At 34.0% G+C, this 27,928-nt stretch overlaps 1 protein-coding gene across 1 annotated transcript; it reads right to left on the bottom strand.

Moving 5' to 3' along the window:
• Positions 1–18: 18 nt before the first annotated feature.
• LOC134267868 (uncharacterized) lies at positions 19–27,928 on the bottom strand. The gene is made up of 16 exons (XM_062750075.1): positions 27,750–27,928; positions 25,402–25,425; positions 22,668–22,841; positions 22,396–22,544; positions 20,716–20,811; positions 20,430–20,499; positions 18,670–18,836; positions 18,253–18,432; positions 11,770–11,908; positions 9,713–9,736; positions 5,203–5,376; positions 4,927–5,075; positions 4,076–4,171; positions 3,812–3,881; positions 1,524–1,690; positions 19–1,310 (listed from the first exon to the last, which is right to left on the bottom strand). Exons 1-16 carry the CDS (start codon positions 27,841–27,843, stop codon positions 1,128–1,130), a joined length of 1,956 nt encoding a protein of 651 aa, XP_062606059.1. The 5' UTR covers positions 27,844–27,928; the 3' UTR covers positions 19–1,127.

Raw genomic sequence — 27,928 nt, 5'->3', positions numbered from 1 at the left:
TTAAACAAAAAGAAAAAATAATGTTTCTTGTATATTTTATTCATTGATGTATATTCATTCAGTGTACTTAGGTACATCACAACTACAATGATATTCAATGCAGGCACCAACACTCAGCGTCTCTATCATTTCTATATATCAACATGGTACAGATTTTTCTATGAAACCATCACAATATGTAAGTTGGCTTTTCCCCCTAACGATCCCCTCAATCTCAGAAGCAAAATTGCTGACAAATAGAACTTGTTTTTTTATGATCACGTCATATAAATACATGTATCATGATGCAAAACTGGCTCCAAATATAAATGTATCAAAATTTCTTTTAAAAAATGACAAAAAATCCTTGACTGGTCAAATTCTAATTACAGAATTACATGTATATAGTTCATGGCCCTTAATCGTCTGCTAAAATCAAAGACCGACTTCTTTTCCCTTGTTTTACGTGTAGTTTGATCATAATTATGACATTCTTATAGATCGCCTCATTATTATATAGAATTTTATGTAATTTTAGCATTAACACATAAAATATTCAGAGGAGAAATAAAATGAAACAAATCAGAAGTAATTCTAACGAATTAAATGATAATGTTTTATTGGTTCGATCACCGAGATTCACACAATCGATACATATCAATCAGTTTCACACAAATGTATCACTTGATGTACGTATACAGCAAATATCATGATAAATATAAAATCATACAAAAAAGTGGAAGGTAGAAAAACCTTTGAATGAGTCTAGAAATTAAGCACCGCTCTTAACTTTTATGCTAATCATTTATATCTGAATTTTGTATGTCCTTCAATGTTTTCAACAATATAAACAGATCGATATTCTTAAATTTTGGTGAAAGGTCCAGTGATAAAATGAAAATGAAGAAATAATTCAAATATGCACATAAAACACTGTATATTTCATGACTATTGCTCTCAATGACTATACATATGTATCTTGAGAAAAAAGAATAAACGCACTAACTGGTCCTAGCCATTTATGAATTATCAGCATTGGGATATGATGGATGGACATTAATTAACTATGTTCAGTGTGTTAGAAAATAGTTTACCACTCCTGAAGTATTAAAGAGACTTGAATATAATCTATAAATAGGGTTAATACTCTAAAGAAAACGTAGTAGTACGAGTAACAGAGCTAAGAAAGAAATCTGAAGACCAGAAGCGGAACTTGCAAAACTTCTCCTCACTTGGCGGCCATTTAGAGCCTGTACTGGCCGGAAGTTATCTACAATCACGTGATCGCTATTTGGTGTATTATCCTCTTGTAGCATCCGGAACATAGCAAGCTGTGTCAAAGAAAATAAAATTAGTTTTATAATCCATTTATTGTTTGCAACTTAACAAAGAATTAAAGAACCTGCCAAAAATATCAACAGTAGGTTGCTGTGGCCTTCTTTTAGTGAAATCATCAAAAGTTGACACACCTTTGATGGAGAGAATGTGTGTTGCTGCTCACAAAAAAGGTCAAAGTAAGTTATGAAATAGTTAATTAGTATTACCTGTGAATCGGAAATTGGGATAGTACTCTCGAAGATAGTCCATACCACGCTCTCATAACACGGAGGCGTGGTCAAACTTCCGGAATATCTGTAGAATCGGTCAGCATTTCCGCTTGAGAATGGGAGCATAAAATCAATATTGAAGCCGGTAAGTTCTGACTCGGCGTCTGAAAAAAAAACCATCCATTTCATTCGCATTAGTACTAGCTGCAATAATGTAGCCCTCCGTTTTTGTCCCCTGCTTTCGCGAAAGCGAGGGAACATTAAATCTCATTCGTCTGTCCGTCAGTCTGTCAGTCTGTGTATTCCTTGTGACAAGACCTTTCTTTGGGTACCACAAAATTTGACTTTTTGACCTTGACCTTGGAGTTTGACCCACTTTTACACAAAAATTCTGAACTTTTACTCTAACCATAACTTTTGAATGGTAGATACTAGGACTTTCATATTTCACATAATATTATGTATTCTTTGTGGCAAGGCCTTTTATTGGATACCAACAACCTTGACCTTCTTACCTTGACCTTGGAGATTTTTGTACTTGTGAAAAAACTTTAACCTTGGCCATAACTTTTAAACGGTAGGGGATAGGGCTTTCATACTTCACATTTGTAATCCTTGTGAGAAGGCCTTTCATTGGATACAGAGAACTTTGACCATTTGATCTTGACGTTTACCTTACTTTTAAAAAACGAACCTTGACCATAACTTTTAAAGGGTTTGGGCTAAGGCTTTCATGTTTTACATATTTAATCCTTGTGACAGGACCCTTCATTGGATATCAAGAATGACCTTGACCTTAGAGTTTGACCTACTTTTAATAAAAAAAAATTGGGTAATATATCATATTTAATTTGCATTTAAGAAAAGTTCAGTCTTCGGTATGTTGCAATTGCCACATCTTGTTCCTTATCCTGAGAAGCGATATGGCTTTCATATATTTTGACATGTGTATTACCTGTGGCAAGATATTTCTAAGCATTCCATGATTTGTAACCCATTTACCTTGACCTTTACGATTGACGTTATTTTAAAAAAACACCCTACTTCAGTAATAATTTCTAAATGACATACGAAAGGGCGTTCATATTTGAGACAACATGTCATAAAAAATGACATCACTCCCACAAAGACGCCAAAAGTGGGGGACCATAATTCTTTGAATTTGCTTGTTTTTTAATCTGATGTTTTGTAGAGGGCTACAATTCCACAGCATCTCCGTAATGATGCACAAATATTTTTTTAATACGGGCGACTGCAGGCAGAATATATTGTTTTTACATTCAACTTACTTCTAATAAGACGAGATTTTTATTTACTGTCAACAACATAGCCCGTTTAACGCGAAAACCATTTAAGATAAATCTAAGTGTTACCTGTCGCTTCTACTCAGCCGCCATGACAGTTCACGCGTGACATACTGAGACTTGCGCTTGAAGTTTAGAATAACTCAGTAAACCAGGTGTCTGTGTTTATAAATAATTGTGATGAATAGTATCAGTAAATATTGATAAATAAAACAATTCCATGTGTTATTTTTACGTAAACAGCGATATTCAGGCTTAAAATTTAATACCATTGGCAGTCCCAAAATAAAATCTGTCAAGGTTAGTAAACAAGGCGGCTAAATTTAACTTGTGATATTGACATACACGAAAAATAAGCGATATATGAATTGTTCTATATATTTTTGGATCGATTTATGTCTTGGATAACTACATTTTGGAAGTCCGAGTAAGACATGTTAATTAAATAGCCGTTTACTGACAATTTAAGCCGAAATCCGTGCGGGAGTGAATCGCTCCCGCTTTGCACCATTACTGAGATCCCAAGGAATTGTTGTCCTCCCCCCGAATAAAAGGAGAGGGCTACATTATTGCAGCTAATTAGTACGACTCTCCGTTAACCTTAAACTCTCAGTGGGGCGTTAATAACATCAGCAACTTCAAGTTGTTGTTGACAACGATGAGACGACTTAAGCCCCACCTCTCTGTCGTACGAAATGCTGTGCATCCTTTGATCATTGACATTTACCGCAATGTATACACTGTATATTTCAACAGTGAATGAAAGGCTGTGTAAATTTCAGACGCTAATTATGTAAGGTTGAGAATATTCCGCCTAACTGAAAGTCCAATGTTAATTGAGAATTGTAATACATGTATTTTATTAAATCACGATTATACATCATATTGAGAATTATTTTATAAAATCAAATATCTTAAAGATTAAAATGTTTAAAGAGAAACACATCAATATTGTTTTTCTAATAAAATGCTGCTCCCTACCTTTTAATTTAACGTCATTAAATTTATTCAACAAAGTGGTGAACGCGCTATTATCAGTATTTCCATTTGGCTGAAAAAGAAAACAAAACAAAAATTATAAGAATAAGACTTTTTATTTTCATTTATGCGATCAATTTGTTTTTCGCTGTGACCCTTTGTTATGCACATTTGAAGTGTATTTCATGTAATTCAACATCCCTTTCCGGATGGAAATAAGCCGAGTTACACTGTAGCATTCTACTTAGAATTAAACATTTTGCTCACCACGAAGAAGAAGCCGAGTACGGCCAGACCATCCCCTTCCTTTGAGGCGGCGTTCGATAAGTTTCCATATTTCTCGTTATAGTTCACCACGTGGAGCTGTTCATATAAAATCACCACATTATCATGTACACCATGTCAAATGTCACAACATATACATGTATAAAGAATTTAAAATAAAAATTACATAAATAGTTTAACGAAATTTTGATAAAAAATATTTTTAGTATACATGTATAGTGTTTTCAATATCTACTCTTAATATTACATGTATATATCATTACTTGTAAATTGATTGTAGGATTTCTATCTACACAGTAACAATGCAATCGTCGCTGTATAGCCTTTGAACCCCCCTCCCAATATTAATCTGAAGCTATATCACGTCTGACATACACAAGTGGTACAATAATTGATGGATGAACTTCCCTCTTCATGTTGTTTCTATTTTAGTCTGTTAAAATTCTTCACCCACAATTTACATATATACAATAAGTGCAAATCACGAACGAACATTTTTTTTCTAGACTGATTCTGTGTAAACAATTTAAACACATTGCCAGCGATACTTATACAAATTGTTTAAAATTCCAAATTCCTCCTAGCTTTTCCAAAAGTTTACTACAAATCCTATGTTAACAAATAATCAGTCACAACTCATTCCAATATGTTCAGCATTAGTCCTGTACATTTTATTGAACGAAAGCCCGGGGGTTACCCCCCCCCCCCCCCCGCCCGATACCGAAAGCACGAGAACATTTAAGTGTGACGAAAACATCGTCATGTGTTGAAAATTGTCTTCCAAACAAGGTAGTGTACCCGACATGTTAGAGGGTACCTTCAATATCCCTCACCTCCATTGGGTAATGTGTGTTTCTGTTCAGATGCTCTGACCCCTGAGTGTTGTCCCGACCCCAGTGGAAATGGAACTGGGCCGTCTTGTATCGCCCGGGGAGTCCGCCTCCCTCCACCATTAGATTTCCCTCCTCCACGCTGACTTGCACTGAGAGCAGACAGAAGATGGAAGTAATTTTACTCTGTTTTAGGTATCTTAATATTTTCCCGCGGACTTCCAATTTTCTCGAATACTAGTACAGCCATTGTATCATGTTATGCTATGAAATGTTTACCTGTGTGACCATTATTTTTGATTTTTAGTTTGTAATCCTGTGGGTTTGTGAATCCTGAAATTTGAAAGGGTTTAAGACTAGGGTCAAAGGTCATGTCCTCGGTATCTGGGAGATTGATGGGGGACTGGCTATTGAGACCACAGATAGGATAAGAGTTCCTCCACTCAGCGGGGCCTGTCAAGTAAAAAATCACACAACATCAGGTTATACTCGTAGCTGACTTATATTATGATTCTAAATAAATAAATCAAATATCCAAATGTTTTTTTCTCATGCACCTTAAAATTGGCTTGAGACTAAGTAAGTCCTTTAATAAAAGTATATATGTTTCAAGACGACGTGTCACCCTTAATTACAAGAATTTCTCTCTTGAATGAATATTACAAATACACTGAGTTGAAAAGAAGCTCGTTTGAAACCTGATTTCTCCCCAAACGTAGGTCTTGATGCATGTAAACTAATCCTATTATATTGATTTCATGCAATATTTTTTGAAAACTAGAAGTACAAAATAATGAAATACAGGTTCTAGTTATAAGTAGGTCAAAATTAAATTAATGTTCAGGGTTAATGTGTCCATTTTAACGACGACGTACCAGCGGCGGATGTTCTACATGTACAACATCAGAAGGTTCTGAAGATAATGGGGTAGATCAATCTATATATTAGCCTGACAAAAAGTAAGTCAGAATCAAGTTAGGGTCACTAAAAAATCATTAATAATTGATATTTGAGGAGAAATGTCCCTCTGATAAGAGAGATAACTTTACAAGAAAATCAGGATGACCAATCTTTGAATAATTGACCCCAAATATTCAGAAGGTTAGTGACACTGAAAACAGACAGACAGACAGACAGACATCTAGACAGACAGACAGAGGCCGGGTAATGTGATTCGCCTGTGTTGCTTTACACCATACACGACTCAGAAACAATTTCAATCGTCAACTTGTATATATATTCAGTGCTTCCGTATTATTTTGACAAATTATATCCCTGTTCTCCCAAAATAAGAGTCAGCTGTGAGTGACAGCTGCGGAATATTGACGCTGAGCTGCGTACATTGACCAACAAATATAATATAAAGGCAAGCTAAAAAACAGTATTCTAGTAACAAATGTACAAGATTTGTACAAAGGAAATGAAGAAATAACACGCAGGGCATGGACCATCAAGCTCACCCGAGACATATTGGCCCTGCTGGCCTCAGAAAATTGATCCCAGTGTATCTATATACACCACCTCACTATCTTAATCAAGCTCATCCGAGTCACATTGGCCCTGCTGTCTCCAGAACAATGGTCCCAGTGTATCTACACCACCTCACGGTTTTAATTTACTTATACCCAAGTCCCTACTTTTCATAGTAACATTTGGGAAGATTGAGCTGCATATACCCATGTTAACTTTGACTCTTTTTATTAAATCCCTGTTATGGGCTGTACTTTGAAGGGAAAATAACTATCTCTCTCAAGCAACCATGATTTTAACTAACAAACCCGAATATTTAATATTTTAATATGTGTCGAAAAATATCTAATAAGTTTCATCTTGCCTGCTCAGTGGTTCTTGAGAAGAACATTTTTAAAAACTCAACCCAATTGTTTCCTTTTCTTGATTATCTCCCGTTTCAAGAAGGCGTGGTCCTTCATTTGAAGAGATTTAGAAACTAATTCCCCAATGATGCTTTGTAGCGAGCAAGTACAAAATGATCATCCACTATTCTGAAGACTAGTTCGTAAGTGTCAGGAATTAAGAGCCATTCTCTGTAATGATTTGAAATTTTATATAGGAGCTGTGGCACGCATAGTCTAAGCATTTCTCCAAACTCTCTATGATAAAAGTCATTGATACCCTAAACTGAAATCAGGCAAAAATTGGTTGCTATGTTTTATAGTTTCCATGGCAACATGTCTTAAAGTTCGAAAAATGACATTTTTTAACATGTTTAGAGCCCCATAGTTAACATTTGCGGCAAAGCAAACAATTGGCAATGACTGTTTCCAAAAGTTGAAGGTCAGATGTCTGAAATGCATGTTTGGTAAATCAACTATTACATACGTTACTATGGTAACAAAGTATTCAAAAGTAAAAAAAAATAAAGTCATACACGTAAAAATAAAAGACAATTATAGGATGAAATGTGACCAAATAATAGAAAAAAGGGCTTTGAAACATATACCAAGAACAAAATATGATGTTTCATTTTGGTTGGCAATGGTTGCCAAGGTTTTTATACTACAGAGAGCCTTCTAAGTAACACTCTGTATGTTTAAATCTGATCCTATCTTTTAAAAAAGCACATTTCCTCATAACTAATGATCAATTTTTAAAGATGTTGGTGGGCTAAAAAAATATTTTCTTTCCTTGGATACGTACCCTTAAATGTAGATTCCCAAAACTTTTATGATTGATATTTATGAACAGCTAATCTGACTTTTAATTTTGACTATCATCCAATCTCTAAGTGGATGCAAGAAGTTGTCATACAGGGTTTAATATTGATATAAAGTTCACAAAATCGAACATTTTCCCTTCTTGGTAACCATAGCAACAGTGTTGTTTTCTTCATCAAATTTTACCAATATATGATGTTCAACTACAGTTCTAACAGATAAGTACTATTCAAGCTGAGTCCTTTAATTTGTTTCATGATTATATGGCAATTTAATTCTTAATGTATATTTGCCAGTCTTGAAATTTCATGTTTTTCCTCAAGACAGTAGCATTAACCCAATCTTAGTTACTGGTTTTGCATGGTTACACTGTGTAACCATGGCAACCATAAAAGTTATTTATAGAATAATATTGTTTTTACTTATATACTTAATGTCAAACATTTTCATTGTTTTTCTTAAGTCGTTGATTGAGTTTGAGCATGTAAGACCAACCATTAATGAATACGGAGTGTTTTTCGGCATATTTCAGCATTTTAAATGTATTCCAAATGTACCCTTGGTTACCACTTACTTAGAGATATATTCTAAACAGTTTCTTTACAGCATAAGTGACATCAAGGTGTCATGTTTTTATGAGAATGGTTTGTTTGCTTTTTCTAGTTTTTATTAAGCCACAGTCAAGATTTTAAGTGGCTGAAAATCTCAATTTTTCAATCTTTTCCGGCTGTTGCCATAGCAACCAAGACCCTTAGCAACGAAATTTTGTTTGATATTTGTTTCTTGTGCCAAGTACTAAGCATGGGTGAAGTTTCATAAAAATCGGTGACCATGCGTGGCAACGAAGTTCAAGTGGTTACAGAGAATGGCTATTAACAAACGAACGGAAACCGGCTGATATAGCTCTTGAATTCTGAACTCAGAGATCAACAAAATGGTATAAGATTAATTCCATTACTTTGCAAATGAATAGAAAATCCCCGTAAAAAGAATTACTACATTCCTTTTTTACATTAATCAAAATTTCATTTTTTCCAACCTGAAATGTTTAATAGATTCACAAAATCGAAATTTTCCCTTCTTGGTAACCAAAACAGTTTGTTTTCTTCTTTGATTTCAATCAAGGTTATTTTAAATGTTACTCATTATTAAGGATTAAAGCAGAAAAAAATACTTCTAACGTACGACACCAAAGTCACCTTTACACCTCATAACACACACTTTATTTAATCATAGATAACGTCTATCATATTTTTAAGTGGCCCATGGTTTTTGACATTATAGATAAGATATTTAGAAATTGACTGAATTTAATATTTCTCTATGATACTATTTTGGTAAGAATTATATTAAGCTAAATTTCATGTTTTTTGGATGTCTCAAGACAGTAGCATTAACTATAACACACCTGGCCGTGCCGACAAACTTGAATACCGCGCGGTAACCATAAAAGTCGGCATTTATAGAATAATATTGCTTTTACTTATATACTTAATGTCAAATTTTCACATTCTCTAATTTTCCTTCTTCACAATTGCTTATTTCGTTAATCTTAAATGTGATTTTTTTCAAAACCAAATGCCGTGGTTAATAGATGTAAAGCCATATTGTGACGTTTCAAATGACGTTAAATGACGTTGCAAAGTTAAATAACGCAAACAAACATTGCGAGGAAAAAAGTGACAATTAACAGAAACCGGCTATTAATTCATAATGCACATTACGTTAATTTTTAAGTTAATTTTTCAGGGTTATAGTTTTTCATTAAATTGAAATAAAACATTTTATGTTTTTGTGTTCCTAGAGTATAGAAATGCATATAGTTCCTACTGTGTTTCATAAAAATCGGTGACATGGTTTCGCGTGTGTTATAGAAATTTGAACGTCGTAGATTTCTAATGGATTTCATAAGGAAAATTACACTGAATGTAAATATAAGGGGTTAAATTTTGTTTTCTTTTTGCTCATCTATTTTAAAAAAGAAATTTATTTTTTAAGGGTAAATCGTTGTTACCTGTTGCATATCGTAACGAATTGAAATCATGTGTCAGTGCAGAAAGACAACGGCATACTTCTTCTATATATATAGATATATAATCTTAAAATTTACTCACCATTTGTCTCTCCATAGGTCCAAGCTAAAATAAAAATAACAACTCACGTTACAATTAACATGCACTGATGAAAATTTCTTACTGAAAAAGAAATTAGTAACCCCAGACTCTTTCACAAGAGCAGTTCAAAAAAAGAGTTAATGCATTGGAAGGTGCCAGTAACATCTATCTGAGCAGTTGTAAATATGGGAAGCCAGTCATCTATCTGTTTTAAAAACGCTACCAAATCAAAATTACTTTGAAATTCCTCTAAAACGTATCTCTTTTGCAGTTTAGATCCAATTTCAATAGAAATTTAAACAAAATTTGCTACTTAATTCTAAGGTATATATCAATATAATTATATTGTTTTTTGATCGAGACAATGTAATCTTGGTTACTTAAAATAGAATTTTCCCCCAACACTTTCGAAACGCTACTTAAAACCTAGACTGCTAAAATTCTAGATTGTATTGTATTGTCGTGGTCACTACAACTAAATTTCAATGATTTTCTACAAGTACTACTGTTCCTACATATTTTTGTCTGATTAGACTTATTATACAGATACACTGCATGTATGTCTTTCTTCATATTACAAATGTAATACCATTAGAGCTACAGTCTCGTTAGAATTTTTGGTTCAAATCTTTTTTTTTTTTTTTTTGCCCTTTCAAGAGAAGGATTACGTTATTTTTTTCAAAACAAAGGCAGGGGAAATTTTTGTAAAGCCATGTGGTTCATCAGAAGTGTGGAAATCTCATTTAAGAGTCCGTTAAATGCCAGCGATACTTCACAGGCAGACTATTTCCTAAGTGCAAAATGCCCCCATACAGATCTTAATGCTGTTTTATAGTTCAGAAGCAAGTTAACAGAGTTAGGGAGCCTTCAAATGACAGGGGATACGCAAGCAGAAACTGCTAACGGCTTCAATTCGGAAAACGTCGATAATCAACTGTCAATTTGTAATTGCACCGGAAAAGAAACTTCCCTGCAAAAAGTATCACTTGATTTTGAGAATTATCTGAACTAAACTAAAATAAAATTAAGATATTACGAGTTTTGGGGCGACATTTCGTTCTCCTCGAGTGCGTGAACCCCGAATTCTATTACCAGTTATTACAACGCCAGACTCTTCAGCGGGGGACAAATCTGTGTACGGGTTCAAATAAAATCTTGTGATGCCTGAGAAGCTAAAAATCTATTGATTTACAAGATGAGTCCCCTAACGCCTGGTTAATAGGGGCTTTCTTATCATGATCATAGAGAACATAATCTGAGAAGAATGGCTTGATTTTAGCTCGAGTGTGATGAGAGAAGAAGGGGGGGGGTTACGTTATATTACTAATGAAGGTCGCACAAGGACAAATAATATTAAATTCCTTTTTGCTAACATTAATCATGTTAATATTCTTTAAAAAAATGATGTATATAAAGTAGCAGGAGCATACAGGATTGAGATCATATTTCTGAGGAATAACGAGAGAAGACAGTGATGAGCTTGTCTGGGATGCGCTCCGACATTAAGGTGGCAGTATCACTCCTTAAGGCTGTCTGTAGTAAACATTCATACTTTTTTGTCAGATTATACTTTAAGTTGCAGTGTGATGCATTTATAAACTCTTTGAATAATATCGGTATATCTATAGTGTTTGATTTTCTTATTACTACAAGGAAATTTATAATCACTGAAAAATATATAATATATATATATATAATAAATCCATTGATAGCTATAGCATAAAAATCTTCCATGCTTTGCGTTTTGTTCATGTGTCACAATACATAAGGCAACTTCTAGTTCAGTTTTTATTTCCCTGCTGTCCAAATTAAAAAATATATATGATATGTCACGTGCCTGATTTGATAATAATTGTGCTGACAAAATAAAAAAAAACTGTCGAAAGCTTCACGCAAATACAATAGAATAAATGTTTTCTTTTTTTCATAGTAAGGGCCATTTTCCTGTAAATAAAACTTTTCATTTTTTTCAGGGAGATTTAACAATCAAATATTGAAGCTTATCTTTCCGACAAAATAAAATAAAATAAAAAAGAAATGAGAAAATCAATACTCACCCACTTCACTTGCTGAGGCAAAAGTACTATAAGAAAAACAAAATACCATAACTTGTACAATTGTTGCCATTGTGAAAATCCTATACATGTATTGTGTGATATTATCCGCTGATGCAGAAAATGTAGCACCAAGCTCACATCAACTGATTATAGCCGAGAAACTAGCGAGGCCCATACGGGATAAATAAAACACATTTTTTAGAAGTCCCATTTCAAACTTAATTTTTCCTTATGTTGCAATGTATGGCAGTCGTACGACATCTCATTTTTATAACCACACAACACGTCAGTACTGAACTACTTTTTGACTTGGAAGAAGTTAAGTCATTCTTGTGTCACTTTCCGTACGGTTTGGGAAAAGAGTGTCTAATACACAAGTTATTTCAGTCGGAAGTTTAGCTACTAACCCTCCCCCGTCCTCCCTCAGCTAATAATTCTTCCAAATTATATATAAAGAATATCATATATTATATGTTTACATTCAGTGTAATTTTTTTTATGGAATCCATTAGAAATTCACGACGTTGAAATTTCTATAACACACGCGAAACCTTGTCACAGCGCGGTAGAAGAAACCTTGTCACAGCGCGGTAGAATACAAAGTAGGAACTACATGCATTTTCAATATTTAGGAATACCAAAATGTATATTGTTTTGACTCAATTTCAATATAAAAAAACCACCCTTTTAAGATTAATATAAATAAAAATACAGCAAATGTGCATTAAAAACTAATTTTTCATTTTATTTCCTCGCAATGTTTATTTGAGTTATTTAACTTTCCAACGTCACAAACGACTTTCCAACGTCACGAGCGGCTATTACGTTTATTAAGCACACCAATACCGAAGGGCGCTAAATTCACATTAAACATGAAGGAAATAAACAATTATGATAAAGAAAAATTAGAGAATGTAAATATAAGCATTGAATTCATATTTTGGGATGTCTTCGGTCCTATAACACACCTGGCCGTGCCGACAAATTATCATACCGCGCTAACGCGCGGTATTCAATTTGTCGGCACCTTCAGTCCTTAAAAATATTTGTCTATTGCGCCCTCTGTGACGTAATAGTAGCATTACATTTGTTACTTTTTGATGACGTTATCCTTTTCCCTGCAGCGCACTTGCGAATAAACTATTTGTTGAATTTGGTAAATTCCTGACAAGGGTTCCATTTCACACAAGATTGAGGGACTTCCACATCACTAAACCAGTGGATCAAGTGGTGAGCTTATTTAGTGTCAAAAGAAAGACATTCTTAGTTAATATTTGTCTCTGATCCCAAGTTTCGTCAAATAAATCGAACGACTCGGACATATTAAACTGAGGAAAAATATTCGTATTTGCGAAATATATTTGAATGGAATTACAAAAATTATTATCTAATAATTTATTATCATACCATCAAAACTTTACGTGTAATCAGATCAAAAAACGTCAAAATGAAATGTGCGTTAAAGTGCGTGATTGCGGGGCAAAGGTATAAAATGCGTTAAAATGCGTGATTGCGGGGCAACGGTATATGCGTTAAAATGCGTGATTGCGGGGATGGGGGTTAAAATCCATATCTTATGTCACAATAGCCCGAGTGGCCCCATATCAGCCCGAGGGCCGATATTGGAGTCTTGGGTTGATATGGGATGTGATACAGATTTTGCCATGTATTATTCACTATGTGTAATAAGAAACATATTGACGCAAGCATCAAAAATCGGCCGCAAACCAATTAATTCATTATTTTCTGAAGCAATTAAAAACTGAATTCTTATATTTATCTGTTGATTAATATATCCTTGTGACATAAAACATTTGCATGCCACGTTCCAGGATTTTGTTCAGTACATAATACATGTACATTACTACATGCAAAATGTATAACCAAACTACTCATAATCCTCTGCCTCTCTGCACTCAGTTTAATATTGGTACAAACAAACTCTGGCGGAAGTTTGATGTTTAAGTAGTGTTAACATTTAAACATTAAAACTTAAGTTTAAATTTATCTATAACTAAAGATAGTTTTACTTTAACAATTTTTTTTTGAAAACTCGACAGTAAATCAGATTCATTTGATACTTTTTTTTTTTTTAAAGCAATATGAGCTGCAACTTTGATGTTGGAAATTTTAAAATCAAAACCGTAAATAACTATATCAAGAACAGAGAAAAAAAAAATATTCATAATCTTCTGTTGTTCATATTTGCGATGTAGAAGAACTTTTTATAAGCAATGATTGAAGCAAAATTGCATTATTGTTGTCCTGTACAATACTGATTTCTTACATAATGCTATATAATTGATTGTACAGTAGTCTTTCTTCTGAAACAATTTAATACTTTATTTCGTCTAATTGAGCATAAAGGTTTAATTTACATAAAAAAAATTTCATAATAACACATTTAATCGGTTCAAGTACAATTCAAGTTCATTTTATTCACTCAAACCAAGATTGATACATGGGGTTCAAATGTATTGTGTCCCGATAGGGCCATTGCAAAAATGTATTAGCGCGTTAGAAACAACACGCAAGCGCGTTAATGACAAAGAGTTGTGTATTAGAGGAAAGTCGTGTTGTGAACAACGCGCTAGCGCGTTGTCATTAACGCGCTTGCGTGTTGTTTTCTAACAACAAGCAAGCACATTAATGACAACGCGCTAGCGTACTATACATTTGATAAACCACACATATTACATATTTTCTGTATACAATCTGACCATGGGTTTGTTAAGTTTCCATCACAATACTGTTAAACATATGCCTGTATAAAACATTTACAATTTTATTTGGCGGGCCGGAAAGAACCTTTGCCCAATCAGAAATCTTTCTACAATACACCGAGATATACAAAGGAAAGCGACCTGTTTCACCATAGACCATGTATGATGGCGTGGAACTTTTCAAATTAAATACATACTTTAAAAACTTCAGATGCAAACGTTCAACAATATCAAGATTTTCATAGCCCCATAATAAAAAAAATTCTTAAAAATGCAGCTCTTATTGCTTTAAATTTTATGAAGTTAAATTGATCAATAATTTTAAGTACTGACGGGTATTCGTATGATCAGTAATAAAGTAAAAAAAGAAGAGAACCAGGCTAGAAAATAAAAAAAAGAAATAATTTTCTTAAACCCGCGTGCTATAGACATTGCACAAGCTTCTAAGTTCATCGCTGAGATGAGCTTCCTTTTGAGGGGATCATTTGATAATGAACCGGAATAGCTTCAGACAAAATGTATGAAGTTTGTGACTGATGGAAAATTGTCTAAGTTAAATACTTGACAACTATTGAAGTGTGTACTTGATGTTAACTCACGTTTTAAAAGAATGGATTAAATTAATATAAGTGTTTCCGTATATTTTTCATTTGCATTGCGTCTTCTTATACATATATAATCTTATATATAACTTGAAAACTTTAAGTGTATATGATATCCTTTTATTTCATAAATTGCTACATACGCCCTAAAGGTGATTGGATATGAGAAAATTAACGGGGTGAGGCCGGTTTATAATACTTAGAACTTAAGGTCACTGCTTCCCTAAATCGTTATGTGAATTTAAATGATTGTGGATGTATAAACTCATCAATCATTCCGGTAAAATGTCGTACAAGAAATATTGTACTTACGTATATGTCTGAAAATTAACTTAAAATTTAGTTTTATTGTCTACAATTTATGTGACGAATCAAGAACGGGACCCCAGAAAATTCCAGAGGTAGGGTCAGTAGCCAAGAGGGAGTAAGCATCCCCTGTTGACCTGTCACAATCACCGTGAACCTTTTAAATTGATTATGTAGAACATGTTGAAAATTCCATGTTCAATTTTTGAATACAGAATCAAATAACAAATAATTTGTATGAAACATGTCCGCCAAAAACATTTTAGGTAATATTTGTAAACAAGTTCAGTATAACGACCGTAGAATTTAGGGAATCCTGAATACAAATGAGGATTTGAAATCCTTGTAACTTGATCTTATTTGTCAGTACCCTCCCTTGCTTTGAAAATTGATCATACGGCGTTAAGAGCATGTTTTTGAGAATAAATTGGGAGACGTTAGCACCACATTCAGATGAGAGTGGAATATTACTAAGTAATTAAATTTACAAAAATAAGAAATGTTGGCAATGGAAAAAGGTTCAGACGCTGAAGCCATCTATGTAGTTGTTGGTTGGTTCTTATTGTCTGTTGTCAGTAAAACATCCACTTTGTTGCTGGGATTCTTTTTGAAAATATTAATGAAATTTTCAGTAAAAATTAGAAATCAAATAGTCCCAATGATAAAGAGAGTATCAAGTTTACTCATGTAAATTTACAGTGACAGTTTCTCTTTGACAACACAGTCAGATATCTTAAATCACGTTGTATTTAATTAAAAAACAAAAAGTGAAGGGAATTCACTGCAAAACTAACCAATGTACCTATATATATATATATTTAATTTAGGGTTTAAACGAAAACTTCTCAAATTTGGGTGTTTTCTCTCGTGTTTTCCTAGCTGTTCACAACACGTTTGTTCTTTAAAGTCTTTCAAAAGTATCAAGCTTACGGCAAGTTCCGGTTCCAGTTTGACATTTTTCCGGATATACAGGATGATTTTGTTGTGTTTTTTTGAAAATCTAGCTCGGAAGGGAAGTGGCCAGTGCTTTGATAATGTGCATTATGATTTGATGTTTGTCCTTAATTTGTAGATTTTTACTCGGATACAGCACGACAGCCATGTAGAGGGAAACAGAACAAAGTAATTACTGGAGTATAAATCTTCCCAGATAAACCATCAATGAGGAAGTGTTTCATTACATTTAATTTTATCTGGCGTACTTCTTACTGCTTAGTTTTACTTTTATCTAGATTAAAGGCTAGCATGTATTAACGGGTTATCGAAATATCAGCCCAGAGTTCAGTATCACTATTTAGTATCGATGCTTGTGTTCTACAAGTCAACGGTTTATGTTAAAAAATAAATAAACTTCCAAAAAATTCATTTCGAAATAATTTCCATGCGAGAGTCTAGCTGATATACCAAGATCACAAAGACCTCTCAGGGGTCAGTCATCTCGATCTGACCTTACATACTGCATGTACTGTATAAACTCTAATCATAGATAACATTGAACGATGATTTAATCAAAGTAACAGATAATAACAAATCATAGATAATAACAAATCATAGATATTTATTGAACATTTATTGAACACTTAGCATAGCTAATAATGAAAAAATCATAAATAATAATTACAAAATCATAAAAAGCAATAAACAATAAACAAATAATAGATAATGAATTATAAATCATCATATTGATAAATTAATAAGAAACCATACATAATATTGAGCAAATAATAGTTAATACTGAATGTTTTATACAAATACATATAACAGTGAACCGTGCGCGCATAAATTCTGCGCAGTCGCTATTTTTGGAATATCACCCGTCGTCAAGCAATGTTGACTGTTGCTACGTTGGAGGCCGTGGCTTCATTATTAAGCGGGTAATACTGTTTTTAACAAATGTTTCTCGACCAATCAGATTCAACTAATTTACATGAATTAAATATGTTGTTACCCAAAAGGAAGGTATTCTCACAAGAAACACAATTGTGAAATATGAAAGCCCTAACACCACTTTATTTGTTATGGCCAAGGAAATGTTTTTGAATGGTAGGTCAAACTCCAGGGTCAAGGTCAGAGGGTCAATAGTTGTTGGTTTCTAAAGACAAAAAAAAGAATAAAAAATGTTTCTCACTTCCTTGTATATTTTATTCATTGATGTACATTTACACTGTATATTCATTCAGTGTACTTAGGTATATCACAACTACAATGTTATTCAATGCATGCACTATCACTCATTCTTATAGATCCGCCCCATTATTATCACTATAGAACATATAAACATAAAATATTCTGAAGAGAAAAAAATCATACAAAACAGAAAATGAATTAAATGATAATGTTTTGTTGGTTCGATCACCGAGTTCATACAGTCGATACATATCAATCAGTCTCACACGAATTTAGTGATGTAAAAAAGTGGGTGGTAGAAAAATCTTTGAATGAGTGTAGAAACTAAGCGCCGATCTTAATTTTATGCTAATCATTTATAACTGAATTTTGTTTGTCCTTCAATGTTTTCAATGATGTAAAAACAGTTCGAAGTTCTTCAATTTTGGTGAAAGGTCCCGTAATAAAAAGAAAATAAAGAAATAATTCAAATATGCACATAAAACACTGTATATTTTATGACTATTGCTTTCAATGACTATTGAGAACATATTTTATTGATTAATATCTTGAGAAAAAAATAATCAAATTAGCTGGTCCTAGCCATTTATGAATTATCAGTACTGGGGATATCTAAGATGGACATAAACTACAAGTATGTTCAGTGTTTTAGAAAATACTTTACCACTGCTGATTAAAGAGACTTGGTTGATTAAACATAATCTATAAATAGGGTAAATACTCTAAAGAAGACGTAGTAGTACGAGTAACAGAGCTAAGAATGGAATCTGAAGACCGGAAGCGGAACTCGCAAAACTTCTCCTCACTTGGCGGCCATTTAGAGCCTGTACTGGCCGGAAGTTATCTACAATCACGTTACCGCTATTTGGTGTATCATCCTCTTGTAGCATCCGGAACATAGCAAGCTGTGTCATAGAAAATAAAATTACAATTTTATAATTCATTGTTCGCAACTTAACGAAGAATTAACGAACCTATCAAACTGATACATATACAAATCAAAAGTAGGTTGTTGTGACCTACTTTTAGCGTAATGTGTGCATGATTTTCAAATCATAAAGAGTTGAAACACCTCTGAGAGAATCTGTGTTTCATCTCACAAAAAGGTCACATTAAGACAAGGAATTGCTAATTAAGATTACCTGTGAATCGGATATTGGAATAGTACTCTCAAACATAGTCCATACAACGCTCTCATAACACGGAGGCGTGGTCAAACTTCCGGAATATCTGTAGAATCGATCAGCATTTCCGCTTGAGAATGGGAGCATTAAATCAATATTGAAGCCAGTAAGTTCTGATTCGGCGCCTAAAAAATCCATTTCATTCACGTTAGTACGATTTTCAGTTAACCTTGGACTTTTAGTAGGGCGGGACTTTCTCGACTGTACGTAATTAACGTCTCTCAGTTGGCGAATAGATTCTCATTGGATAAGAGATTAATAACATCAGGAACTTTAAATTGTTGTTAACGATGATGAGACGATTTAAACCTCAGTCACATTTCCAAAAACGACCAACGGCCGACGGGTTTTGAAGCAAATTGGGATTCTTCGGGTGACAGTCTGCAGTTCATCGGCCGTTGTCCTGCCCGATTTTGACCTCTTTTTTTGTCGGCCGAAATTTTGTGTCCATCGGACCAAGTTACAATTTTTCTACGTCGGTGGCCTTATTTTCAATTGAAGTTATCCGTCGACCAACCTTCGATCATCGTCCGACCATCGCCGGTCAGTTTATTAAATCGGTCGTCCGTCATTCGACGATAAGGGTGTCCAAAATTTCGACCAACGGTTAAAATCAAATTGTAGATCAGAGCTCGTTAATCGGGCGACGATTGGCCGACTTGTGAATATCTAACTTAGTAAGGATACATAACACAAACAGAATTTTGATGCATGGATTGATAAATATTTTTTAAACGGAAATAAAATAAATAATTAATCCGTAAGATATAAAGAAATCTTTGCTACTTACATATGCGCCATTTGTCGTGTTTATGCAATTCTATACAAAATTTTGAACACATTTTTAACATTGAGTCACAATCTTATAAGATTATGCCACTTTGCCTTGCAAACATTACTCACGTCACCTATCTAAATATAAATCTTTGAAAAAATATTGCTGATTTCTAAAAAAAAAAAAAAAAAAAAAAAAAAGAAGATTTTCTGTGTTATTTATCTAATGCATCGGTGTTCCTAGGGCTTAATATGACTGCTCTGTGTCGATCGATACTAGTGTCGGCCGATCATGCTCTCTCAGTCGACAAGACCAGAAAAAATTAGTCGCCCGACCATCGGCTTAAATGTGACCTAGGTATTAGGCCCCACCTCTCTGCCGTACGAAATGATGTGATTGGATCATTGACATACCCGTTGACATTTGCCGGAATGTACACTGTATATATGTCCAAATAACTGTATCTCACTTCTATTCTCAATGACCGTGTAGTGTAGGACAGCGCCGCGAGAATTCCATCGGCATCGAAAGCAAGTTTATTGACTTGCCTAGATAGCCGAGCGGTCTAGCGCGCTGTTCCTGCACTGCTAGGAGACAGATTCCGAAGGTCGAGATTTCAACCCCAGGCTGGGGCGGAAGTGGGTATCCATGTAAAGTGAATTTCTTTGTGCTTTCTATATCAATATTTCTTCACCTAGGTCAGTTATATTAGTTTAAGAGTTGTTGTGAAATGTGCTTTTTTGTGTAAATTTCAAGACGCTATTTAAGTAACAACGAGAGTACCACGACTACCTGAAAGTCCACGGTTAAATGAGAATTGTCCTATTTCATTAAATCCTGATTATATATCGTGTTGATAATTATTTTATAAATATATTTCAGATTAAAATGATTAAAGAGAAACACATCAATATTTTTTTCCTTCAATAGAGCTGCTCCCTACCTTTTGTCTTTACGTCATTAAATTTATTCAACAAAGTGGTTAACGCGCTATTATCAGTATTTCCATTTGGCTGAAAAAGAAAAGAAAACAAAAAGTAACAACAACAAAAAAAAAGAAATGAAAAAAAAACATTTTGATTTCAGCGCGCGAGCAATTTGTTTTTCGCTGTGACCCTTTGTTATGTCCATTTGAAGTGTTTTACATGTCATTCATCATCTCTTTCCGGGTGCATTTAGAAGTCGAGTAACATTGTAACATTCTACTTAGAATACAGAATTTCCCTTACCACGAAGAAGAAACCGAGCACGGCCAGACCGTCCCCTTCCTGAGAGGCGGCGTTCGATAAGTTTCCGTATTTCTCGTTATAGTTCACCACGTGGAGCTGTTCAAATAAAATCACCATATTATCATGTACACCAATAAAATGTCACAACATATACATGTATAGAGACTTTAAAATAAAAATACATTACTAATAAATTAATTATAGTTTTTCTATCTACACAATAATGCAATTGTATGCTTATGCTTATAGCCTTTGAACATCCCCCCCCCCCCATATTGATCTGAAGGTATGTCACGTCTGACATACCGGTATACAAGTGGTACAATAATTGATGAATGAACTTCCCTCTTCGTGTCGTTTCTATTTTAGTCTGTTAAAATTCTTCACCCACAATTTACATATATACAGTTAGTGCAAATCACGAACGAACATTTTTTCCTAGGCTGATTCTGTGTAAACAATTTAAACACATTGCCAGCGATATTTAAACAAATTGTTTAAAATTCCACCTAACTTTTCCAAAAGTTTAATACAAATTCTATGTTAACAAATAATGACTCGCAACTCATTCCAATGTGTTCAACATAATTAAGTCCTCCACATTTCATTGAGATAATGCTAACGATTGACGAAGTTATAAAGTGTCAATTTGCCCGAGGGTTAACCCCCTCCCCCCGATATTGAGAACACTCAATAAAAGTATACATATATTTTAAAAAGGTGAATGACTCGATCCTCATTCTATACAAAGAAAGGGTCCTGACCAGACAAACCTCTGTGCAGCCTTAAACAATCAGGATGAAATAACATTTAGCCGAGAGCTCAAGTTGACAGTGAGTGTGACTGAGACGCAAATCATTAGACGAAAAAGGTAATGAAATCGAAGAATGGTCTATTTAAAATAAAAACTATAAATATTACAAATCAGTAAAGATTGTTAAAAAGACGGATCCCTAGAAACATCAGAGGTGGGATCAGGTGCCTATAGGAGGAGTAAACATCCCCTGTGGACCAGTCACAGCCGCCGTGAGCTCTACGTACTGACCAGGTATAGACGGAACGTTTCGTAGTCAAAGTCAAGATATAATTCAATTAGTATGAAGCAAATCAACCAAAACATGACCAAGTGTTAGGTAAAATTTCCTATCAAGGTCATTATCACGACTATGGAACTTATGATATGTCGACTTAAAACGAGTTCGTGAAATATCTGTAACATTAACTTGCCACTCTGTAGACTGCCCCGAATATTAAAAATAGATCGTACTTGGACTCATGCTCTTATGTATCGATTAAGTTACATGTAAAAATATCATATGCAGGTGATAGCGGAATATTTACTTCCTTAATAAATTAATTAGAAAAGTTGACGAAGGAAAAACTTTAATAATTTCCTTCGTCATACAATTTAGTTCTAACTTTTATCAAAATAACACAGTGATTTAAAACCAGGATTTATTGTCTCCTCATGATAACATCTATCGTTACACAGTTTCTCGCTTACCCTTTTCTATGGTTAATTTAACACTATACAGACCATCCTATGCCATCATAAGGTAATATGGTATACTTATATTAAGGTAATCGCTATATGTAATAATATCGATATCTCCACTGGGTAAATTCTACCGTGGGATGCTGGAATACCTTACCTTAGAGGGTACCTTCTATATCCCTTACCTCCATTGGGTAAAGTGTGCCTCTGTTCTGGTGCTCTGATCCCTGGGTGTTGTCCCGTCCCCAGTGGAAATGGAACTGGGCGGTCTTGTATCGCCCGGGGAGTCCGCCTCCCTCCACCGTTAGATTTCCCTCCTCCACGCTGACTTGTACTGAGAGCAGAAAGAAGATGGAAGTAATTTTACTATGTTTTAGATATCTTAATATTTTCCCGCGAACTTTCACTCTTTCCGAATACTAGTATGTTAGTTAAATATAGTATCATCATGTTATACCTGTGTGACCATTATTATTAATTTTTAATTTGTAATCCTGTGGGTTTGAGAATCCTGAAATTTGGAATGGTTTAAGACTAGGGTCAAAGGTCATGTCCCCGGTATCTGGGAGGTTGATGGGAGACTGGCTGTTGAGACCACAGATAGGATAAGAGTTCCTCCACTCAGCGGGGCCTGTCAAGTAAAAAAAGTTACACGACGTTAGGTTATAGCTGATTTATATTATGCTTCTAAATACTTAATTTCCACTGTTTGTCTCATTTGACCTTGGCTTGAGAATAATTACAACCCCTAATGCAAGTATATATGTTTCAAGGAACATGAGCACCTTTAATATTACAAGAATTTCATACTTGAAAGAATATTACAAATAGAATTGAAAAGATTTAAACTTCTTTGAAACTTGATTTCTCCCCAACTTAGGTCTTGAATGATGCACGTAAACTTACCCCCATTATATTAATTACATGCAATATTGTTTAAAAACGAGAAGTACAAAATAATGAAATACAAGTTCTAGCTATTAGTAGGTCAAAAATAAAGTGTCAATTTTTGCGACGACTTACAAGCGGCGGGTATGCTACATGCACATATATCGTAATGTTCAAAAGATAATGGGATGGATCAATTTATGCATGAGTGACAAAAGTAAGTCAGAGCCAAGCTAGGGGCACTATAAATCAGTAATAAAAGATATTTAAAGGTGAAATACCACCCCCCCCCCCCCCCGATAAGAGAGATAACAGTGTATTCAGAAGATTAGTGACACAAAGACGGACGGACGGACAGACAGACACCGGGTAATGTGATTCCCCAGTGTCACTATACACCATAGACGACATACAAGGAAAATTTTCAATCGTCAACTCGTATATTTTCAGTGCTTCCGTATTATTTTGACAAATTATTCCCTAGTCTTCCAAAGTAAGAGTCATCTGTGAGTGACAGCTGCGGAATATTGACGCTGCGCGTACATTGACCAGCAAATGCAAGAATATGAAGGCAAGCTAAACAACAAGCATTATAGTAACAAATTTACAAGCATTGTACATTTAGGAAATGAAGAAATACCCTATTGACATGGACTATCACGCTCACACGAGTCACATTGGCCCTGCTGTCTTAAGGACATTGATCCCAGTGTATCTACACCAGCTCACTACCTTAATCAAGAATCCGAATCGAATCTACTCAGATTATTAAGGTTAATACGCAAGTCCCTACTTTTTGTAAGAAGGAATATTTTGGAGATTTATCTAGAGCATATTCCCATGTTAACTTTGACTCTTTTTTATTAAACCCCCTTACCCGTAGGGGCTGTATTTAAAAAAAAAACTGTAAACATCTTTCACAATGGCCCCATTCTATCCAAAACAATCATGATTTTGACTACCATGCAAACCCGAATCTTTAATATGTCTTTTATATGTCAAAATTATTTCACAAGTTTCATCTTGCCTGCTCAGTACAGTTATTGAGAAAATGTTTGATGACTAAACCTACTTTTTGTCTTTTCTTGATTATCTCCCCTTTCAAGAAGGCGCGGTCCTTTATTTGAAGAGACTTAAAACTCATTATCCTAGGATGCTTCGTACCAATCTTGGTACAAAATGATCATGCAGTGATTCTGAGGATCAATTCGTGGGTGTGAGAAATCAACAAACGAACGGAGGCCGGATAAAACTCTTTTGAGGTCTGAGATCAACAAAATGGTATTATCCTAATTCCATTACTTCACAAACGAAAAAAAAAATGCTGCCAAAAAGTATTACTATTTCTTTTAAAATAATCAAAATTTCATCTTTTCCAACCTGAAATTTTAGATTCGCCCTTGATTTCAATCAAGGTTATTTTTAATGTGATTCATGATTAAGGATTAAAGCAGAAAAAATTACTTCTAACGTACGACACCAAAGTCACCTTTACACCCGATAAAACACACTTTATTTAATCATAGATAACGTATATCATATTTTCATGTGGCCCATGGTTTTTGACATTAGAGATAAGATATTTAGAAATGTCTCGAGAAATTGTAAATTAATTGTTATATTTTGTCACACTTTGTTAACGCCGATGAAAAGTGACTATAAGGCAATATCTATCAGACGCAATCTACCTCAGTATATGGCAACATTATTTTCTTTTTTACAATCATTTGTGTATATCTTTATTCAATGAATATGTTAACTTATTTTTTTCTAATAAAAAAGTCAGAATTGTAGTTTCAATTAAACTTGATCTTCTCATCTGTTCATTAATTATAATTGAATATGATGGAAGAAAAATAACGATACTTCAAAATTTTATCCCCCCCCCCAATAAATTAAAAATCTTCTTCTAAACATGTGCTGTTTAAGCATATAGTCGTTAAATACATTGAGATTACCCATATAAAATTGTTAAGTTATACGTGTGGCAAATACATAATATTATGCGGATCTAGGAATGTTTTTCTCCAAGGAGTGGACCCTAGCACCAAAAACCCCATGCATCTTTATTGTGTATGAGGTGCCAACGACTGGATTTTATATTCCTATCTTGGCCCATTATTGTTCTAATGATTCAGGTTTTTTTTTTCTTTTTGCTTGTCAATTTCAAAAAAATAATTTAATTTTTAAGGGTAAATCGTTGTTACCTGTTGTGTACCGTAACGAAATTTTGCGTCGGTCCATAAAGACACAGGAATACTACTACTACATATATAGATATATAATCTTAAAAATTAACTCACCGTTTGTCTCCCCATAGGTCCAAGCTAAAAATTAAAAAAAAACAACTCACGTTACAATTAACATGTACTGGTGAAAATCAGACTTATTAGTAACCCCACCCCATCTTTCACAAGAGCAGTTCAGAAACCAGAAGAGTTAATGCATTGGAAAGGTGTCCGTCGTCTATCTGTCTGTCTGTCAATATGTAAACACGAGTTCAAAAGGCTACCCCTCTTAAAGGTGTCAAATTTAAAAATCAAAAATTGCTTTGAAATTTCTCAAAAAACGTTATACGTCTTTTGTAGTTTAGGTCCAGTTTCAATAAAATTTTAATAAAATTTACTGCACAAGTACATAATCCTAAGGTATATAACTACAATTCAATGTATTGTTTTTTTCAAAAACGTATCAATCCGCCTGACGTTACATTCAAATTTTGTACAAATTGACAATGTATTTTGTACTTGTTACTAAAATCATCTTCTTTTCTTACAACAAATGAATCCCCCCCCCCAGTTTACGCTTTTTTATAAACCGCTCCGCGGCTTTTAAAGCGTAAACTGCCCCAACCCAGTTTATACCGTATAAAATGGGTAGCTATTAAATTCATTCCTTAAATATATTGGTTTTTTGATCTAGAAAATTCTTTCAAAAATAGATTTTTTTCGCTACTTTTTCCCTATACAGTACCTCATGCACATTTTGGTTCAATTTGATAAATTTTGGTTTACAAGTAGACTTTGCTTAAATTCTAGATTGTATTGTATTATTGTGGTCATATAAATAAATTTCAATGATTTTTTTCTACAAATATTACTGCTCCTACACATTTTTGTCTGATTAAGACTATATAGATACACTGAATATATGTCTTTTTTCATATTATAAATATATACCATTGGAGCTACAGTCTCGTTAGAATTTTTGGTTTAAATAATGTTTTTGCCCTTGAGAAGGATTATGTTATTTTTTTCAAAACAAAGGCACGGAAATTTTTTGGAAAGCCATGTGTTTCATCAGAAGTGTGGAAATCTCATTTAAGAGTCCGTTAAATGCCAGCGATACTTCACAGGCAGTCTTGTTTTCCTAGTGCAAAATGCCCCCATACAGATCTTAATGCTGTTTTATTGTTCAGAAGCGAGTTAACAGAGTTAAGGAGCATTCGAATGACAGGGGATACGCAAGCAGAACGAAACTGCTAACGGCTTCCACTAGGAAAACGTCAATAATCAACTGTCAATTTGTAAGAGCACCGGAAAAAGAAACTTTCCGGCAAAAAAGTCGCACTTGATTTTGAGAATTATCTAAAATAAACTAAAGTAAAATTAAGATATTACGAGTTTTTTTTTTTTTTTTTTTTTTGGGGGGGGGGGGGGGGGGGTTCTTTCGTTCTCCTCGATTGCATGAACCCCCGAATTCTATTAACAGTTATTACAACGCCAGACTCTTCAGCGGGAGACAAATCCGTGTATGGGGTCAAATAAAATCTTGTGATGCCCGAGAAGCTAAAAATCTATTGATTTACGAGATGAGTCCCCTAACGCCTGGTTAATAGAGGCTTTCTTATCATCATAGGGAACACAATCTGAGAAGAATCTCTTAATTTTAGCTCGAGTGTGATGGGAGAAGGGGGAGGGGATTGGTTATATTATCAATGAAGGTCGCACAATGACAAATAATAAAATTCCTTTTTGCTAACGTTAATTATGTTAATATTAAAAAAAAGACGTATATAAAGTAGCAGGAGCATACAGGATTGGGATCAGATTTCTGAGGAATAACGAGAAAAGACAGTGATGGGCTTGTCTGGGATCCGCTCCGACATTAAGTATCCGGCCTTAAGGCTGTCTTTAGTAACCGTTCATACGTTCTGGTCAGATTATACCTTCAGTTGTAGTATGATGCACAAAACTGTTTGAATAATATATCTTACGTACGGTGTTTGATTTTCTTTTCAATACAAGGAAATATATAATCATTTAAAAATATATAATACCGGTATATATATACTAAATCCATTGATAACATAGCATAAAAATCTTCCATGCTTTGCGTTTTGTTCATGTGTCACAATACATAAGGCAACTTCGAATTCAGTTTTTATTTCCCTGCTGTCAAAATAAAAAAAATATATATGATATATCACGTGCCTGATTTGATAATAATTGTGCTGACAAAATAAAAAAAAATGTCGAAAGCTTCACGCAAATACAATAAAATAAATGTTTTCTTTTTTCATAATTACACCATTTTCCTGTAATTAAAACTTTTCAATTTTTCAGGGAGATTTAACAATCAAATATTGAAGCTTATCTTTCCGACAAAATAAAATAAAAAATGAAAAAGAAATGAGAAAATCAATACTTACCCACTTCTGAGTGACTTGCTGAGGCAAAAATACTATAAGAAAAACAAAATACCATAACTTGTAAAATTGTTGCCATTGTGAAAATCCTATACATGTATAGTGTGATATTATCCGGTGATGCAGAAAATGTAGCACCAAGCTCACATCAACTGATTATAGCCGAGAAACTAGCGAGGCCC

The sequence above is a fragment of the Saccostrea cucullata genome, unplaced genomic scaffold (genome assembly GCF_032062105.1).
Source record: "Saccostrea cucullata isolate Sc308-1 unplaced genomic scaffold, CSIRO_AGI_Scuc_v1 ctg541, whole genome shotgun sequence".
In the NCBI taxonomy this organism is placed as follows: Eukaryota; Metazoa; Mollusca; class Bivalvia; order Ostreida; family Ostreidae; genus Saccostrea; species Saccostrea cuccullata.
Note: the sequence above shows the minus strand (reverse complement) of the source record. Positions and strands in the feature narration are given on the sequence as shown.